General features: G+C 44.5%; 1 protein-coding gene across 1 annotated transcript in view; it reads right to left on the reverse strand.

Annotated features, from left to right (window-relative positions):
* Positions 1 to 713: 713 nt before the first annotated feature.
* The window catches only part of UBASH3B (ubiquitin associated and SH3 domain containing B), a 69,435-nt gene continuing 49,843 nt past the window's right edge, over positions 714 to 20,305 (reverse strand). Inside the window, exons 2-14 of the mRNA XM_070952379.1 lie at positions 16,282 to 16,335; positions 14,494 to 14,680; positions 14,203 to 14,401; positions 13,498 to 13,667; positions 11,612 to 11,820; positions 10,375 to 10,510; positions 10,139 to 10,259; positions 8,584 to 8,706; positions 6,288 to 6,380; positions 5,045 to 5,189; positions 4,477 to 4,583; positions 2,798 to 2,907; positions 714 to 851 (exon numbers count right to left, since the gene is read on the reverse strand). Coding sequence (XP_070808480.1) covers positions 714 to 851; positions 2,798 to 2,907; positions 4,477 to 4,583; positions 5,045 to 5,189; positions 6,288 to 6,380; positions 8,584 to 8,706; positions 10,139 to 10,259; positions 10,375 to 10,510; positions 11,612 to 11,820; positions 13,498 to 13,667; positions 14,203 to 14,401; positions 14,494 to 14,680; positions 16,282 to 16,335 — 1,792 coding nt within the window. The remainder of the gene's footprint in view (positions 852 to 2,797; positions 2,908 to 4,476; positions 4,584 to 5,044; positions 5,190 to 6,287; positions 6,381 to 8,583; positions 8,707 to 10,138; positions 10,260 to 10,374; positions 10,511 to 11,611; positions 11,821 to 13,497; positions 13,668 to 14,202; positions 14,402 to 14,493; positions 14,681 to 16,281; positions 16,336 to 20,305) is intronic.

The following is a 20,305-nucleotide window of genomic DNA, read 5'->3' on the forward strand; positions in this document are numbered from 1 at the left end:
AAATCTCTCTCCTTTTTTTTTTGCATTCCGATTCCTTTTGTTCATTTCGAATATCAGTTCGTAAACCCTGTCCTGACAATACTAGAAAAATTAGATATACTGTTACGTTAGGCAGCCTTCTCTGTTTTGACCTGAACTTTTTCTTCCACAGAAAAAATAATTTTACAAAATTGTATGGTGCACCTAACATGAAATGAAATCCACAGTTTACGACTTTGTTGCTAACAATTATACAGAAGGCAGTGAAAACAAGTTTTCCTTCCTTAGACCTTAATTCCAAATTTAAAAAAATTCTGGAAATTATATATTTATCTATCTATATATATATATACATAAATACATACATAGAGATATACATTAAAACTCAATGGCTTACATCAGAGAGACTTATCTGCTGGACAGGAGACTGAAGAGACAAAGAATGAAAATAAATTGGAATACCGTTATATTTTCCCACAATCCAAGCAGATGCTATATTTGCTAATTTTTCCCACCCCCTAGAAGTGCCATTCGGTGGCAGATATGCTTAACTGTTATTTTTAAAGCCATTTCCAGGGCTAGGAGTAATTTTCTCCACCATCAATATTTTCTGTTTTTTGTTTGTTTGTTTGTTTGTTTTAAAAAAAACTTTCTAGGAGGTGAGAGACGTGCTCCAGTTTTTAAGAAACAATTTTTTCCTGTCCTTCTGACTCCCCCCCCCCCGCTTTTTGGCCTTATTCTTGGAGCAGAGTTTCTCTCCAGTTAAATCCGCCGGTTGGTCCGTGAGTGAGTGGCAGGATAGGTGGATCGGTCAGTTGCCAAAGTCCAGTATCTCCAAGCTCTTCACAACAGCAGAAGCCCAGGTAGGGAATCTGAATGGAAGGAAAAGAAACATCAGCGAGAGTTTTAACAGAATGATAAAAGTTGGAAGGGACCTTGGAGGTCTTCTAGTCCAACCCCCTGCTTAGGCAGGAAACCCTACACCACTTCAGACAAATGATTGTCCAACATCTTCTTAAAAACTTCCAGTGTTGGAGCACTTGCAACTTCTGGAGGCAAGTTGTTCCACTGATTAATTGTTCTGACTGTCAGGAAATTTCTCCTTAATTCTAAGTTGCTTCCCTCCTTGATTAGTTTCCATCCATTGCTTCTTGTCCTGCTTTGGAGAATAGCTTGACTCCCTCTTCTTTGGGGCAGCCCCTGAGATATTGGAACACTGCTATCATGTCTCCCCTAGTCCTTCTTTTGATTAAACTAGACATACCCAGTTCCTGCAACTGTTCTCCATATGTTTGTATGCAACTGTTCTTCATATGTTTTAAGAAGGGACGAGACAGTCATTTGTCTGACATAGTCTAGGTTCTCCTGCTTGAGCAGGGGGCTGGACTAGAAGACCTCCAAGGTCCCTTCCAGCTCTATTCTATTCTTATTCCATTCTAGCCAAGAAGTTGCAGGCCAGTAACTGGATTTCAGTATGATTTGTCAAATAACATTAGGCGGTGTTTAGAGAGGGGGGAAAACACCTTTCAGCTCAGGAGCCTGAGTGCATAGGAGGCTAATGCCTCCTAAGGCAGCATTTAGCATCCAGCTGCCTGAAATTACTACGAGTTCAATTCTCACCAGGCTCAAGGTCGACTCAGCCTTCCATCCTTTCTAAGGTGGGTAAATTGAGGACCCAGTTTGTGGGGGCAATAAGCTGACTTTGTATAAATATACAAAAGTATGAAGGCTATTGCTTAACACATTGTAAGCCCCCCTGAATCTCCGGAGAAGGGCGGCATATAAATCAAATTTAAAAAAAAATTGTTGTGGTCCGCCAGCAGCCTGCGGAGCTGGCAGCGGAGTCGGACAGCGATGAGGCTGAGGAAGAACATGGGCCAGTCCTGGAGGCTGGGGAAGGCCCGGATGAGGGCTCTGCATCAGAGGCAGAGATGGGGCCAGGGCCATCGGGGAGTGATGTGTGGACTCCGGAGCCTCCAGAGGCTGACAGTAGAGAGGCAGAGGAACAGGAGGAGCCTGTTCCTAGTGCATGCATGCGAAGAGCTGCCAGAAGGCAAGAGCAGCTAAAGCAGAGAGGACGACTCGGGAGTAGGGCCAAGAGATGATTGGCCCCTCCCATAAGACTTAAAACAGACCAGCAACGGCTCTTGGCCTCTTTGCCGGAAAACAACGTTGAGAGAATTGCTTCTTGTTTCACTGTATTCATTTCTTGTCGGCGTCTTCTGCTTCTGAACTTTTGCCAAGAAAAGCCTTTGGCAGTTTGCTTAATTATCCCAAGGTCGGTGATAAACTGTGGAATGGTGTTTTGAAGAATTTGCTTTAATTTAGTTTGCACTACACCGAGAGTGAGTTAATTCTCAGCTGTTCTAATAAAGTCTATTTGTTTTCGAACTGTTTGTATTTAATACTAACTACTTGGGCCTGGGTCACAACAGCCATGCACTTCCTCTACGCAATTACAATTTTGTTTCAGGGGCACGGAAACAACACACGTGTCGAAAATGCAAAAGAGAAGTGGAGGCTGAAATAACCTTTTCGAAACGCTAAGTCTATCATGCCCAGTCAGAATTAATTGCTCTGCAAATGTGCATCGACGTGCACAATTTCATGGGCATCATCAACTGGTTGTCTAAATGAGGTAGGGGACAATCCCTTTCAAGCTATCTCCCCTGCTCATGGGGTTCTTGTACTCAGACAATAAGCTTAGGGATCACGCCTGACTGAATAAAGCATGTTTTGGAGTCGCGTAAGAAGATTTTCATCTGGGCACAAACAAAACCACATCTAAAGAGCTTTATCTTGTCAGCATGTCAATCACCTTCCGGACCATCTGGACAAAATCCTTCGAATTCTGCGGTGACAGTCCTTGTAGCTGGCAGGTACAGGCCTCCAGGGAGGATGCGTGTGCAACAATCAAAATGTTATTCCCTGCAGTTAAAAAACAAAACAAAACAACAACAGATAAACACAGAATCACGTGGATTTAAGTTTCCCAGGGATGAGCTCTCTGAGGGTTTGATGAGGCTGGTGGGTTTTCCAGTCCAAAGCAGCTCCAAGAGGCTGTCCTTTTGAGCTGAAGATAGTGAGAAGTTGAGAAAGTAGAGAACTGCTATACAGAAATACCGTTGTTGTTGTTGTTTTTACTTATAATCAATTTCTTCCTATCCTGCTTTCCCACAATCTTGGGTGGAATCTCCTTCCTTTATTCAACGTAACCATTTCCATAAGGTGCTTTTCCAACCCAATGCATTGCAAGCCAAGCCAAGCCAACACAATGCAACTCAATCCAACCCAACCCAACTCAACTCAACCCAACTCACCACAATGCAACTCACTACACACAGACACCAGTTTTTTGTCTACTTATAATCAATTTCTTCCTATCTTGCTTTCCCACAATCTCTGGTAGAATTTCCTTCCTCTTCTTCCTTTATTCAACATAACCATTTCCATAAGATGCATTTCCAATGCATTGCAAGCCAACCCAAGCCAACCCAATGCAACCCAACCCAACCCAACCCAACCCAATGCAACTCAACCCAACCCAACCCAACCCAACACAATACAACTCAACCCAACTCAACCCAACCCAACACAATGCAACCCAACCCAACACAATCCAATCCCAATGCAAGGCAACCTAACTCAACCCAACCCAACCCACTCAACTCAATGTAGAGGTAAGGTTCGAGACATTTGAAATGGGGAAGAAAAAAGCTACCTAGTCATTAGTTGGATTAATTATTTTGGCCAAAATTAAATTAGTTTAAATCAAGGTCCACACAGTCAATGGGAGGAGATTAAGCAACAATAAATTCTCGTGCCATCTTTTCCCAAGAGCATCTCTTTACATGGGATGGGACTTCTTATTTTTTTTTCCTAACTTTGTACATAACAGAATAGAGAGGTTTGCTGTTTGCAACTTTTTTTTTTAAAGAGAGAAAGCCTATTTACAATGTTCATGAGTTTCCCATCGTAAAGCAGGACAATGGTTTTCTTTTCTGCCTTGTCTTCACAATCCTATCCTACCGTAATCTAGAGTGGCAGTGTTACATACACAGGTAGTCCCTGACTTACGACCACAACTGAGCCCAAAATTTCTGCTGCTAAGCGAAGACATTTGCTTTGCTCCATTTTACGCCTTTTCTTGCCACCTTTGTTAAGCGAATCACTGCACTTGTTAAGTTAGTAATTATGGTTGTTAAGTGAATCCGGCTTCCCCATTGACTTTGCTGGTCAGAAGGTCGTAAAAGGGAATCACATGACCCTGGGACACTGCGACCGTCATAGATAGAAATCCGTTGTCAAGCATCTGAATTTTGATCGTGTTACTGTGGGGATGCTACAACGGTTGGAAGTATGAAAAACGGTTGTAAGTCACTTCTTTCAGTGCCATTTTAAATCGTCACTAAACGAACCATTGTAAGTCAAGGACTGCCTGTATCTCTTAATCTAATCTTACTGTTCTTCTCTTCCTCAGGGTGCAATTATACTTGCCTTTAGCTTTGCATTCACTTAGAATTTCCTTGGTGACCTGGAAACTTCTGCTGATGTAGGTTTCATACGATTCAGAAATTCCTAATTTGTTCACGGCAAAATGAGGTCTGTGGACGTTAAAAAAAGAAGAAGAAGAAGAAAGCAAAAAATCCAAGTATTGTCAGAAGAAAAAACTCAGCTACCATTCTCTGTTCTTGTCTTTCTGCTTTTGTTTTTTTTTCTTATTACTTGGCACTCCTTTAACCTCCCAGAATTGGGTTTGTGAGATGAATCAATCGAAATAAATAAATACAAACAAATAAGAAAATAATGGCATTGGAAGGGACCTTGGAGGTCATATAGTCCAACCCCCTGCTCGAGCAGAACACTCCATATCATTCCAGACAAATGGTTGTCCAATCTCTTCTTGAAAACCTCCAGTGTTGGAGCATCTACAACTTCTGGAGGCAAGTCCTTCCTCTGAGTAATTGTTCTAACTGTAGGTTGGTTCTCTCCTTGATTAGTTTCTTCATAAGTCCTTCTTTTCATTAAACATGACATGGCCAACCCCTGGAACAGTTGCTCTTACCTGTATGTTGTATCAACACTCAAACTGGCTGCAGCTAAATCCAGGGGTGGGATCCAGGCTGGCAGAGAATTCCCTGGCACCCATTTGGTCCATTCAAACAACCCTGGCTCAACTCGAATCTTCAGGTTATTTTCTTGTTGCAAGCCTATAGAAAGAGAGAGAGGGGGAGAGAGAGAGGGAGAGGGAGAGGGAGAGGGAGAGGGAGAGGGAGAGGAGAGAAGAAAGAAAGAAAGAAAGAAAGAAAGAAAGAAAGAAAGAAAGAAAGAAAGAAAGAAAGAAAGAAAGAAGAAAGAGGGAGGGAGGGGAAGGAAGGAAGGAAGGAAGGAAGGAAAGAAAGAAAGAAAGAAAGGGAAGGAAGGAAGGAAGGAAGGAAGAAAGGGGAAGGAAAGAAAGAAAGAAAAAGAAAGAAAGGGAAGGAAGAGAAAGAAAGAAATGAAGGAAGGAAGAGAAAGGAAGGAAGGAAGAGGGAAGGAAGAAAGAAAGAAAGGGGAAAGAAAGAAAGAAAAAGAAAGAAAGGAAGGAAGGAAGAGAAAAAGAAAGAAAGAAATGGGAGAGAGGGAGGGAGGAAGAAAAAGAGGGAAGGAAGGAAGAAAAGAAAGAAAGAAAAAGAAGGAAAGAAAGAAGGAGGGAAAGAAGAAAGGAAGAAAGAAAGAAAAAGGGAGGGAGGAAAGAAAAAGAGGGAAGGAAGGAAAGAGAAAGAAAGAAAAAGAAAGAAAGAAAAGAAAAAGAGAAAAAGAAAATGGGAAGGAAGGAGAAAAAGGATGGAAAGAAAGATGGAAAGAAAGAGGCAGGGAGGGAGGAAAGAAAGGGAAGAAAGAAAGGAAAGGAAAAAAAAGAGGGAAGGAAGGAAGGAAAGAAAGAAAGAAAAAATGAATGAAAAAGAAAAGAGGGAAAGAGGGAAGGAAAGCAGGAAAGAAAGGATGGAAAGAAGGAAGAAAGGAAGCGGAAAGAAAGAATAAGGAAGGAAGGAGCATAATATAAAAAAAGCATTTGAGACCAACGCTTCATAATAACAATACATGCCATTTGCAAATGTTTGTGTTTCCTTTCCGATGAACAAATTTGGCCTCTTGGCTCTCTGTTTTTATCAACTGCACGTTGCGTGGCGCGTCAATCACAATTCTGACGGGCTCAAACAGAATTTTACAGAAATGTAGGAACAAGCGCTCCGTTTCATCCCTAGGACGGCCTGGGCCAGGGGTGTCCCTCAGGGAAACCCACCTCAACCCACCCAGCGACTTACCTTTCAGGATATGATGTGCGGTCTGCACACAGCGCAGCGACGGAGAACAGTAGATGTGGTGGATGACTGTGTTGCTTTCAAGAAGAGCCTCGCCTGTACGGAGACACGGGGTTCAAAATGAAGGACACAGCTGCGCCTTGCAAGATACCGAGGGCCAAACTGGCTTTTTGCAAGCTAGGAAAATTGGGTCACTAAATGAATGCTGTAAGTCTGGGACTACCTGCATTTCATAAAATCAATAAATAAAGTCCTAAAAAAAATCAGTTGGATCACATTACGGTCCTAATTCAAGGACTCCCTGTATTATTATTTATACTGTAATGTATTCTAGTTGCTGTTGGCTTGACTTTATAGAGAAGACATTGGAAATGAGCTATTATTATTATTATTATTATTATTATTATTATTATTATTATTATTATTATTATTATTATTATTATCTGAATTTCTATACTGCCCTTCTCCCGAAGGACTCAGGGCGATGAACAGAATAAGATTTCATATACATATATTTTTTTTTTTTTTTTGAGTTTGGCCAAAGAGAATATTTTTGCTTCGTTGCCATTTCTGATTTCAAATTGATCACATGAGCTATCGTAGGTTTTTACAAATTTGGGCAGATCATTTCCCCATGTTTGCATTTTTGGGGAGAAAAAGCAGCTAAAACTGTGACCTGCAAGGCAGTAACCCCATTCGGCCTCTAGATGGCAGTCGTGCTGCAAAAAAGCAATTTCCCCATCCAACATGTATTCCTTTTTAAAAGCTTTAGTTCATTTTGAGTGGTGTGTTATCACATTGTCACTCTGGAAAATGTGAGACTTGCAGTGGGGCATTGCAGAATTTCATTTCTATGGACTCCTGGGGAAGGGGCAGAGGTCGGAGATCATTCCGCCGGTGACATTGGTTGACCCGAGTGACACAATTGGCGTCATTGACACAAATGTTGTCAGTGGAGAAGCTGCAGCCAAACTGGGCCAGTGGCAAGCAAGGCGGTGCTGGGGAGGCGTGGGAAAGGGAGGCTTTGCAGAGTGGGGGGAGAGGAAATAGTTCCCTGTGAGCGGCAGGCGTGCGTGCTTACACGCGCAGCTCTGTTTGCGCGAGTAGCAGCACTCGCACAAATGGAGCTTTGCATGTGTACGTGAGTGCCCGCTACTCACGCAAATGGAGCTGCCTGCACAGGCTCGCCTGCTACTTGTGTGGCCCTGTTCCAAAGGCCCAGGATTGGGGACCTCTGCTTTAGACCAGGGATGTCAAACTCAATTTCATTGAAGGCCGCATCAGGGCTGTAGTTGATCGTGGGAGGGCTGGGAGGGGGGGGGGCCGACTGGGTGGGTGTGGCCAGCTTGACGCCACTCCCTAAACTCCTGGCATATTTCCTCTTCACCCTGGGTAGACGGGGCTAAAGGGATACGAGTAGGCCCCTTACATTTTCCAGGATGGCCCCACGGGCCAGATCCAGGGGTGCTATCCAACAGGTTCTGGAAATTTTGAGTAGTTCGGAGAACCAGCAAATACCATCTCTGGCTGGCCCCAGAGTGGGGAGGGAATGGGGATTTTGCAGTATCTTTACCCCAGGAGCGGGGAGGGAATGGGGATTTTGCAGTATCCTTCCCCTGGAGTGGGGAGGGAATGGAGATTTTGCAGTATATTCCCCTGGAGTGGGGAGGGAATGGGGATTTTGCAGTATCCTTCCCCCAGGAGTGGGGAGGGAATGGGGATTTTGCAGTATCCTTCCCCCAGGAGTGGGGAGGGAATGGGGATTTTGCAGTATCCTTCCCCCAGGAGTGGGGAGGGAATGGGGATTTTGCAGTATCCTTCCCCCAGGAGTGGGGAGGGAATGGGGATTTTGCAGTATCCTTCCCCTGGATTGGCGTGGGAATGGAGATTTTACAGTATCCTTCCCCTGGGGTGGGGAGGGAATGGAGATTTTGCAGTATCCTTCCCCTGGAGTGCGGAGGGAATGGGGATTTTGTAGTATCCTTCCCCCTGGAGTAGGGAGGGAATGGAGATTTTGCAGTATCCTCTCCCCAGAAGTGGGGAGGGAATGGAGATTTTGCAGTATCCTTCCCCTGTCATGCCTATCAAGTCACACCATGCCCACCAAGCCATGCCCACAGAACCGGTAGTAAAAAAAATTGAATTCCACCAATGGCCAGATCCGACCATATCACAGGCCGAATCTGGCCCGTGGGCCTTGCGTTTGGCAGCCCTCCTTTAGACAAAGAGCTTGCGAGGACAAAGATCCACCTTTTCAACATGCCCCTTACCGCCCCAACTCCTGAGCAGGCAAACTCACCCACAAGCCGGGCTTGCGTGCATCCCAACACCGTGATGGGGGCATCCTTTTCGTACTCCCTAAAACCGCCGCTCCGCTGAGGCAAATTGTGAGGCATATTCAGATTTGTGCGGATGTATCTTCCTGTTCGGAGACACGGAAGAGTGTCGGATAAGGAGATTCCTCCAGGACGCAATGACTTAACATCAAGATAAAAGTCAAGCTCAACTCTTGGTAGCATCTGGGAAGCTTTCTTGGCGCCGTTAAAGAAAGGGTTTGCCCCCAATCGAGTTCTGGGGGATGGAGTGGTGGTGGGCTTGGCCTCCAGGGTCCAAAGCTGAGGAGGCTGATGGCCTCTCCTTCCAAAATATAATTTGGTTTGAAACTTGGTCTTCTTCTGAGATCAGCCAAGGTTGGCCAGGTGTTGCCACCTCTTGTCCATTAATGGGATGACCTGGCAATTTTGGGATTGGTACCATGGGGTGTGTCTGTCTGTCTGTCTGTCTGTCTGTCTGTCTGTCTGTCTGTCTCTCATCCATCCATCCATCCATCCATCCATCCATCCATCTATCTATCATCTATTATCAATGTCTTCATCATCATCTATCTCTATGTACTCTCTCTTTCCTAATCTATCTCTATCATCTATGTATGTATGTATGTATCTATCTATCTATCTATCTATCTATCTATCTATCATCCATCCATCTATCTATCATCTATTATCAATGTCTTCATCTTCATCTATCTCTATGTACTCTCTTTCCTAATCTATCTCTATCATCTATGTATGTATGTATCTATCTATCTATCTATCTATCTATCTATCTATCTATCTATCTATCATCTATCCATCCATCCATCCATCCATCTCTCTATCTATTATCTATTATCAATGTTTTCATCATCATCTATCTCTATCTATGTACTCTCTTTCCTAATCTATCTTTATCATGTATCTATCTATCTATCTATCTATCTATCTATCTATCTATCTATCTATCTATCTATCCATCCATCCATCATCCATCATCTATCTATCTATCTATCTATCTATCTATCTATCTATCTATCTATCTATCTATCTATCATCTACATCTACCAATCGATCCATCGATCCATCCTAGACAACCAAGCAGTAAACCATAACCCAATCAAGGAACTACCAGCTCAAACAAACAAGCTAACAAGGAAACAACAGGTCAATAAACCATCAACAACATCTCATCAACATTGACAGCATAACTCACAGTATAGAAACAGAGAGCAAACCCCACCCCCTTCCAGCACTGATGATGTTACCCAATTAGGTAATGAAATGTCTGCAAGAGGATCCCATGGCATCTGTCTGTCTGTCTAGGAAGTTCCCGAATCTCAGAAATCACCGTACATTCTCCCTTTCAGGTCTATGGACACAGCACTCTCTTCCTTCTCATTTCTCCTCTGCTTTTGTTCCAACCTACTTCCCCTCCTCTTCTAAATCAGGTGAACCCCCATTATTGAACTCCAAATTAGCTACCTGTAAACATAGAGGAATGAACAGGTACAGCATGGAGTGGGATGGAGAGAAACTCACCTTTGGTATCAAAACATTGCGAGAGCCAGTATTTTCCAAACACAACGTCCATTCTTTCTCCATGACGACAAACGAAAAGGCATCTTTTCTGGGGCCCAGGTGTGTTGGAGATCCTTAAGGGCTGACCACAAGAAAAAAGTAGGACTTAAAAACTACCTTGGCTTGGCTTCTCCCCTCCCGGCAATCAAAGCTGGGAGGCAGGTAGAGGGAGATTCAGAAGTGTGAACTTTACTTACCTGCATACTCTGACAGAAAATTGTGAGAGGCCCTGTTTCCCCTGGTCCTTGATCCTCCTGGGATCGTCGATCCATCACCCCATCAGCGAACATCACGAGAGACGAGGAAATAGTGGCATTCATAATAGAATATGACCTAGACCCAATGCAGAAAACAAAAATATGGCTAACAAGAGCTGTGATGGCGCAGTGGTCAGAGGGCGGTACTGCAGGCTACTTCTGCTGACTACCGGCTGACTGCAATTTGATGATTCGAATCTCACCAGGCTCAAGGTTGACTCAGCCTTCCGTCCTTCCGAGGTGGGTAAAATGAGGACCCAGATAGTTGGGGGCAAAAATGCTGACAAAAATAATGTGATGGACAGCCCAGGCTCCGGCTCTGCCTCCATCCGTCCCTCTCCCTCTCCCTCTCCCTCTCCCTCTCCCTCTCCCTCTCTCTCTGCCAGCTCCACTCCCTCCTCTCCCCCGGAGCTCTCAGTTTGCCTTGCTGCTGTCCCTGACTACCATGCCTCGTCCTCCTCCTCTGATTCGGCTGCTGGAGAGGCCAGCGGCCGACAGACCAGAACAACATATTTCTACCCACAAGTTCATCTTGATCTTCTAACAATGTACCATATTTTTTGGAGTATAAGACACTCCGGACTATGAGATGCACCTACCTTTTCTGGTGAGGAAAACAAGAAAAAGAAATTTGCCTCTGCCTCTGAGCAATTTTGCCTCGTTGCAGCAAACAGCAAACAGCCTGCTTTACTTTCATTTTCGTTTTCAGCATAGCTTGATTAGCACAAGAAAAAAAAAATCTGTTCCCAGCAATTTACCTCCTTGCAGCAAGCAGCAGAGGCCCACGCAAAACAGCTGAGAGCAAAACAGCTGAGAGCAAAACAGCTGAGAGTTGGGAGGCCGATCCAATCAACTTGTACTAATTAGGCTGTGCTGAAGCTGAAACGAGCTGTTTCTTCTTGCTGCTTGCTGCAAGGAGGTAAACTGCTGGGAGGCAGAGGCCAAAGGGTGGGGGCCAGTGGGTGAGCGGGACTACATTCGGTGTATAAGACGCACCTAAATTTTCACCCCCTTTTGGGGGGGAAAAAGGTGCGTCTTATACACCGAAAAATAAGGTATGTCTACTCAGCTATTTCACACACACATCAACAAGAAAAGTTCTTATTACCCCTTCTGCACCGGATTAGGGTTATTCCCCATGAAAATACTAGAAACCATGGAAGATGGAATTACTCACCCATGGTAAACCCACGTGCCACATTCATCGGCTTTGGTGATATAATTCTCTGGCAACAATCCTGAGCACCCCGTGGCAAAAGAAGTACCATAAATCCAGCCTTCGCTAGTTGTGATTTGTTCCACAGGAGACATGAAGATGAAATCTCCTGGCACGAGTTCAAGCTCGTCATCGTTCTGTGGGGTGTAGGGGTAGATGACTTGCAGGGTCTGGAAAAGAGGAAGAAATTGAGCACTGACCGACAAATCTCTTGCTTTGGGCTCCTTTTTCCAATCCTTCAAAAGATGTGAACAATGGATTAAAACTAAGAAACAATGGATGGAAATCAGTGGTGAAATCTAAAATTTGTTACTACCTGTGGGTGTGGGTGTGGCTTGGTGAGGGAGGGGGGTGAGTAATGTGACTGGGTGGGCGTGGCCAATTTTTTTTTACTTTTAAAACCATTTTTTCTACAACCTCTTCGGCGAAGAGGTTGTAAAAATATGCTTTCAAAAGGCTCTGACGATCCCAGCTGAGTTGCCTGATCGGCAGAGGCTTTTTTTTTTCTTTTAAATGCCTCTGATGATCAGGCAACTCAGCTTGGATCGTCAGAGGCTTTTAAAAGAAAAAAAAGTCTCCCGATCAGGCAACTCAGCTTTTTTTTTTTTTTTTTTAAATTTGATTTATATGCCGCCCTTCTCTGGAGACTCAGGGCGGCTTACAATGCGCTAAGCAATAGCTTTCATCCTTTTGTATATTTATACAAAGTCAGCTTATTGCCCCCACAATCTGGGTTCTCATTTCACCTACCTTAGAAAGGATGGAAGGCTGAGTCAACCTTGAGCCTTGTCGAGATTCGAACCTGCAGTAATTGCAGGCAGCTGGTCTTAATAACCAGCTTAATAACAGGGTGCCTTAGACCACTGTACTACCAAGCTTGGATCGTCAGAGGCTTTTAAAAGAAAAAAAGGCTCTGATGATTGTGCGGCTCAGCTGGGCAATTGGGGGGGGGCAGGAATTTTTGCTACCAGTTCTCCGAACCACCCACCTCCATCGCTACTGGATCGGGCGATCCGGTCCAAACCGAAAGCATTTCACCCTGATGGAAACTAACTAAGGAGAGAAGCAACCTAGGACCAAGGAGAAATTTCCTAACAGTGAGAACAATCAACCAGTGGAATACCTTGCCTTCAGAAGTTGTGAATGCTCCATCACTGGAAGCTTTCAAAGAGACTGAATTTGTCTGAAATGGAATAGTCTCCTGATGGAGCTGAGGGTTAAACCAGAAGACCTCCAAGTTCCCTTCCAATTCTATTATTCTATATTCTATTCTACTTTTCCCCTAACCATGGATTCTCAGGGAGAAATTCTAAGGCTAAAGCTTCTGGAATTCCCACCCCCAAATACATAATCTTTTGTTCCTACTTCACTTCATCGTCATCTTTTAATGACCCCATAATCCCTTGTGGGTGGAGTCTGGGCAACTGAATGGAGCAAGCAGGAGTGTTTTAATGGCCGGATGCCCTTCCTGTCACCAATCCGGAGTTTTGTCCAGCAGATATATTCTCATTGTGCCCAGAGAGAGAAATATCTGCCTCTACCTAGGATCGAACTCACAGCCTCCTGATTGTGAGGCGAGGGCTCCACCTCTAGGCTACCGCACCACTCTTTTGTTCCTACTTCACTACCTTTGGCAGTATTTGAATTCTGAGAATCCAGCACAGAATTCTGGGACTATTGACAAAACTAGGAAGTCAAGACCCTTGACTCAACCGAGAAATCAAGAAGCCATCCCAGAATAAGTGACAAACTTCTATAATACTGCCAAGGAAGCACCATGGACCTAGTGAGTCCATTTCAGAACATCTTCCTGGTTTTTACAAGAAGTTTCTTCAAGTCCAATTTACCTCATGATTGGCAAATCTAATGTCACGGGAGAAGATGGCAGCTACCCAGTCACAGCCCAGCTTGACATCAATGCTCTGAGCCAACTTCTCAAGGGTGGGCAAGTGGTTGGCTTGGAAGTGGTAAGCCAGGGTCACATGGAGTTGCTTCTTGTGGGGTTCCACGTGGACATCTACAAGAAGGAAAATGGTGGTCAACGGGATTCAGCTACGGCCTTCAAAACCTCCAGAAGCTCCTTTAAGTGAAGAGGATGAAGAGGAGGAGCCTTTTCTTGATGCACGGGCACGCAGAGCTGCCAAAAGGCAGGAGTGGCTCCTCAGGAGGAGATCTCCTTGAGAGTAAGGCTTGGGGCTAATTGGCCACTTCCTTAGCCTATTTAAGGAGGAACACCGACTGAAGCAATTTGTAGGGAACAACTTTAGTTCACTCTACTTCGCGTCTGGATTCTCTGCAAATTGCTTCTGGGCTTTCTGCCAACCTTAGTAAGATTGTGATTACTTTATCTTTGGTTTCTTGTAGGCTGTTAAGAAAGTTTATTAACAGCCTTTGTTTTGAAAAAGACTGAGTTATTTTACTAAATTAAGTTTTGTACAAACTTTGTGAGTGCTGTGTTCTTTGGGATCCGTAGCTGGGGCATAACAGTAAGTGAATACTATCCCTGACCAGCACAGACCACAGACTGTTCTATTATTCCGCTCCCTGCTCACCCGCTTTAGCGGTGGCTTCCACCGCGAAGTCCGCCCCGAATTTCTTCAGGATCTCCGCGTAGTCCTCCTTAACGAAGAGACCGATGAAGTTGGATGAGGTATAGAGTTCCAGAGGCAAAGGAAGAGGGAATTTGCACCTCCACCGGGTCACAGTAGCCTGCAGGGCTTCACAGAGAGCGTCCACCTTGCTGTCTTCACACTGCAAGACATCCCACAAGAAGGTGAGACGCAGACCTCAAAGTCGCATTGCCAATTCAAGGAGGAACTCTGGGTGCTCCGGTCCAGACTCACCATAAAGAATTGGCAGAGTGTGATGTGGGGAAAGATATTGTGGGCTTTGTTTTTCCCACACAACTGTTTCGACTGCTGCCAGAAGTCGGTCAGCTTCCGCGCTAACGGGCCAGTGGGACGTAGGTAGAGGACGTATTCCCGAGGAAGAGGGTCATCGAGGAAGGGGTCACAGACATGGGAAAAGAGCCTGTAACGAAGAACAGAGAGGATGGGACGGTCCTTTCAGGTCCATGGAACAAATCCAGTTGAATAGACAATAGAATTCCTTATTATTATTATTTTATTATTATTTATTATATTTCTATACCGCCTTTCTCCCATAGGACTCAAGGCGGTGTACAGTCAAGAAAAATATAGATACACAAACATCATAAAATTGCTAATTAAAATTATTATTATAACATAGTTTGACCCAATTAAATAGAACCTAAAATTACATAACATTTTAAAAACATTCACATGTTCATATGTTTAGCCCCACCTGTTGGAACATCAGGGTCTTGAGGGCACGGCGGAAAGCACGGAGATCAGAGATATTTCGTATCTCAGGGGGCAGTTCATTCCAAAGGGTTGGAGCCCTCACAGAGAAGGCCCTCCCCCTGGGAGTTGCCAGTTGGCATAATTTAACTGACAGTACCCTGAGGAGTCCCTCCCTGTGAGAACGAACTGGTCGGTGGGAGGCTATTGGTGGCAAAAGACGGTCTCGTAGGTACCCAGGTCCTAAGCCATGGAGCGCTTTAAAGGTGATAACTAACATCTTGAATCACACCTGGAAGACCACTGGGAGCCAGTGCAGCTCGCGTAGGAGAGGTGTTACATTGGCGCAACGAGCTACGCCCATAATCACCTGCGCAGCTACATTCTGGACCAGTTGGAGCCTCCGGGTGCTTTTCAAGGGTAGCCCCATGTAGAGAGCGTTACGCTATGAGGCTGTAAATTTTCAGTTTGGATAACTTAGAACTGCATCGCTTGCAGTCAGTCCTAGGTATTGCATACAAAATTGTACGTAGTAATGTTTTATTTATTTATTTATTGGTTCGATTTATATGCCGCCCTTTTCTGGAGACTCAGGGCAGCTTACAATGTGTTAAGCAATAGCCTTCATACTTTTGTATATTTTATACAGTCAGCTTATTGCCCGCACAAACCGGGTCCTCATTTTACCCACCTTAGAAAGGATGGAAGGCTGAGTCGACCTTGAGCCTGGTGAGAATTGAACTCGCAGCAATTGCAGGCAGCTGGATGTTAAATGCTGCCTTAGTAGGAGGCATTAGCCTCCTACGCCACTCAGGCTCCTCAATTTTAATGTGCAATTGTGCATTTTATTGTTGTGAGCCGCCCCGAGTCCATTGGAGATAGGACGGCATATAAATCGCATTAAATTTAAACTTAAACTTAAGTGGTCAGTAGAGGGGGCATGCATAAGCACACTAACGTGCCTATCATCCCTGCCATTGCATTTTTTATTCTCTTTTTCTTGTTCTCGTTTTTGTTTTGAGGGGAACCTTTACCTTTACCTTTTTAATGCAAGTAGCCGATGCGAATTGGGCAGCAAATGGTGTTCCAGTGCTGGGGAAAGTTATAAAACCTGCTCCTATTTTTCATCTGTGAGATGCCCGAGAGATCATCACTTTGAATGTAGCTACAGATCAATGCCAGAAGATCATGTCTGCCTACAGATAAAGCCACCAATTTAATTCCCAGTTCTTCCAGGGGCAAGGGGAAAAATTTTATTTCCCATCATACTGGCAGGGTTACAGATTCCATAATACGTAAATTCATACGCACCAGTCACAAGCTGCTTGCACACTTCGACCTCCCGTGGATGCCAATGCTTTCTGCCTGCAGAAAAACAAAAGAGGGAGAGAGAGAGAGAGATGAGTTGTGAGTTCCGGTCAGAACACTAGATGGCAGTCAAGAAACACATCCTTCTGTCAAGAATGAAGGGAAATACAGTATAAGTGTCCCTGGATAATGTCACTGGGACCAGAGATTTAGTGTTATTTCTCACCAGAATGTGTGAAAGAGAAGTTCTGGTGAGAGAGAAGTTCCCTGAGGATAGGGCTCCAGCACGAGGCCAGAAGCTCGGAAGATTAAACCTCTCATCCCACTGACCGACCCAGATTGAATCCTACGACATCCTTCTTTTCTTTATTTAAAGAAAAGGGGGAAAAGGCTAGGGAAAACTTTGCTGCGACAGGCATTCCTCTGTACTGCCCTTCTTCCTTGCCAAAAAAAAAAAAAAAAAAAAAGATATTGGATTGTCCATCTGAATCCAAGTGGATGCTTTTATCCATTAAAAATGGAGGGTTTTCTTCAGAGGCGGTATTCAGCCGGTTCGTACCAGTTCGTGCGAACCGGTAGCGGAAATAGCAGGTGGGCCCAACCATCCACTCCAGCTGTATGTTGTCTTATTTAGGCACATTTTTGAGGCCGGGCGCATGAGCAGAAGGCACACGAATGAGGCACGCAGCGAACCGGTTGTAAGAATATTGGAAGCCGACTGCTGGTTTTCTTTTGAATACTCTATCCATCTTTCCCTGGGGTAATTCCTCTTTGCTGAGGGAGGGAGGGAGAATCACCAAAGAGAGATGAGACTTCGGAGTCTCCATGGAGATGGGATATTTTTTTTAATTTTATTTTCAAAGAATGAAAAATCAAACCACCGGGTCCTTAAATAAATAACGGAAGTACCTTGTGTTTTACATTTTGTGAGTTTGTGAGTGTGCAGTGTGTGCTCCATAGATTTCCTTCTGACAGGAAGGGAATGATTGAAGCTCTGGATCGAACTGTGGGGTCCTTGGGTGCTCTCTGAAATAGGTTGTTTTCTTATGAGCGTTTCATGACCCAATTAGGTAACGCTATCAGTGTAACGGTTTAGAAGGACTCTTCTAAGTTATAAGAAAAACTGAGGATTTTATCTAGTTTGGTAAGGAAACATGGCCTTCTCCAATTTGAAGAGACACTTGTTCGGCAGGCTGAGGCAAAGAGGCCGTCCCGGAACCAGCGAAATCTGGGGGCAGAATGTATCTGCCCTTAGTGTGGAAGGGATGGCCACTCTTGAATTGGCCTTTTTAGTCACACTAGATGCTGTTTTAGGACCTCTTTCCAGAGCACGATACCATAGTCTCTTGAGACTGAAGGATGCCAATGTGTGGAAACATCTGGGAGGGGAAAAAAAACCCCAATCAATCAACAATCCAACTCAAAGAACACCAAAGATTCCTCCTTCTTAATCCAAATTGTTAATGTTTAATTTTATGTATTAGATTCTACGCTACCCAGAGATCTTCTCCAATGGAGATAAGACAGCTAAGAAGTATGGAATATAAAATAAATATAACTCCCCTCCTACAATGTCAAGACCCAGAGAGAGACTCCTAACCCATCCTAGTTTCCACCAAAGTTTCCGTCTTCCTGGTTTGTCTCCTCCTCATCTCCTGATTCATAATAAAGCACCCCTGACATATTCTAGCATGTGACTTCTCGTCAACGGCTCTGAGCAGCCTTTCCATTAAAGATTCATGTCCGCTAAAGATCTTCCTGGCTTGGATTTAAGCAGAGACAATGGAGATGGAGATGGGAGTCAGAGTTGGGAGGACGGGTTAACAGAATAACAGAGTTGGAAGGGGCCTTGGAGGTCTTTTAGTCCACCACCCCCTGCTCAAGTAGGAAACCCTGTACCAGTTCAGATAAATGCCCAGCCTCTTCTTTAAAAAACCCCAGGGATACAGCACCCATAATTTCTGGAGGCAGGTCGTTCCACTGATTAATGGTTCTAAGTGTCAGGAAATCAAGGTTGTTCCCTCATGCTGATAGCAGGACCCTCCCTTTTCAATTTCCCAGCTGGGCACCTTGTCCATCCCCCCCCCCAAATGGTTGACTCACTCCCGGGGTGAAATCCAGCAGGTTCTGACAGGTTCTGGCGAACTGGTAGCGGAAATTTTGAGTAGTTCGGAGAACTGGCAAATAGCACCTCTGGCTGGTCCCAGAGTGGCGGGGGGAAGGGAGATTTTGCAGTATCCTTCCCCCTGGAGTGGGGTGGGAATGGGGATTTTGCAGTATCCTTCCCCTGCCACGCCCACCAAGCCACACCACGCCCACCAAGCCACACCCACAGAACCGGTAGTAAAAAAAAATGAATTTCATCACTGCTCACTCCACCAAAAAGTAGAGAGTGATAGGGTTAGGCCAGGGGTTTCAAACTCAATTTCATTGAGGGCCACATCAGGGTTGTGTTTGACCTCGGGGGCCTGGGGTGGGCGTCGTCAGGGTGGGCGTGGCTAGCTCAAAAAAAAATTTTTTTTAGCATAATAAAGTGAAACATTTGTTAAGGGAATTTTGCCCTGTTTTACCAGCTTTCTTGCCCTAGTTGCTAAGTGAAAAACTGCAGTTGATAAGTTAGTGACACGGTTGTTAAGTGAATCCGGCTTCCCATTGACTCTGCTTGTCAGAGGTCCACAAAAGTGCGACCGTCATAAATAGGAGTCTGAATTTTGATCACGTGACTTTGCAGATGCTGCAATGGTCATAAGGGTGAAAAAGGATTATAAGTTTTTCTTATAACTAAATCAACTCTTATAAGTCAAGGACTACCCATTGTGTTTTTGTGAAGGTGTGTCAGAGTGTGCACTGTATCAACCCAGGAGCAAGTACAGACAACAGTGGATTGTATCAAATAGTGGTTTTTATCTACAATAGGAATATAGGAATACTATACATACATGTGCTACAAGCAGTATCTAAACAAACAGCAATTACAGCAGAGGAGAAACTCGATGATCCGATGAACACTCTAGCAAGGCCTCCTCTTATTACACAGGCTCTTAAAGGGATAACAGCCAAAGTCCCTGCTGACTCATTCCCCTCATTGCATCAGCTCTTAAATCATCACTTTGATAAGGTGTTTTCTTTGACATCTGTAATAAGGTGATCGATAGCTGCAGAATGCATTGACATGCCTTTTCATCAATGTTGGGTTGGTGGCCTTGCAACTCTACTCTACTCTTTGCTTGATGTCTGATACTAAAAAGAGAAGCCGGAAGCCAACAGCAGAAAGCCACGAGCTTACAAATTCTCCTGAAAAAAGGTCACCTCGTGGCCCCTTTCCCACAAGTCCTTTTTGGTTTTCATTTCAGGAGAAAGACATGCCAATTTGCAACACTACCTCTGCCACGGCATGCTGAATTTTTGCCTCTGCGTAAGACGCAGTCACACACAAACAATTGGCACAACCACAGCTGGGGCGTGAGGGGTGATGTGCACATCAAGGATTGCACAAGCAGAGCTCTCCAGAACCCTTGAAACTAAAGGGACATCACGAGGCCAAGGAGGAAGGGGAAGTGCAAATGAACGAAAGCGTTTTTGACCCAAAGATTTGGGAAGACGTTTCCTCTTCCCGTTGGCACAACTCACCCTTTGGGTTTGTTCGAGAGGAAGGGTGGCAGAGAAACAAATCCGTAGCCTTTCAACGGTCGAGGGAAAAGAAAGCAAACAAGCAGAACAAAAAACAAAGCATAACATCGGCCAGCAGAGATAAGTTATGAGTTGAAAATGGTTGGATACGGGTTGTCCAAAAAGTGCCTTTTTAAAAGGCAACTGGACTTTTTTTTTTCTTTGAGAATGTTTCACTTCTCATCCCAGAAGCTCCTTCAGTTCTGAAGAAGAACTGAAGATCTTCAGTTCTCCCATTCTAAAGACCTGAAGATCTTCAGTTCTTCAATTCTGAAGACCTGAAGAACTTCAGTTCTTTCATTCTGAGAACCTGAAGAACTTCAGTTCTTCCATTCTGAAGACCTGAAGAACTTCAGTT

This window comes from Pituophis catenifer, unplaced genomic scaffold (genome assembly GCF_029215685.1).
Source record: "Pituophis catenifer annectens isolate HBS135680 unplaced genomic scaffold, rPitCat1.0.hap2 SCAF_12, whole genome shotgun sequence".
In the NCBI taxonomy this organism is placed as follows: Eukaryota; Metazoa; Chordata; class Lepidosauria; order Squamata; family Colubridae; genus Pituophis; species Pituophis catenifer.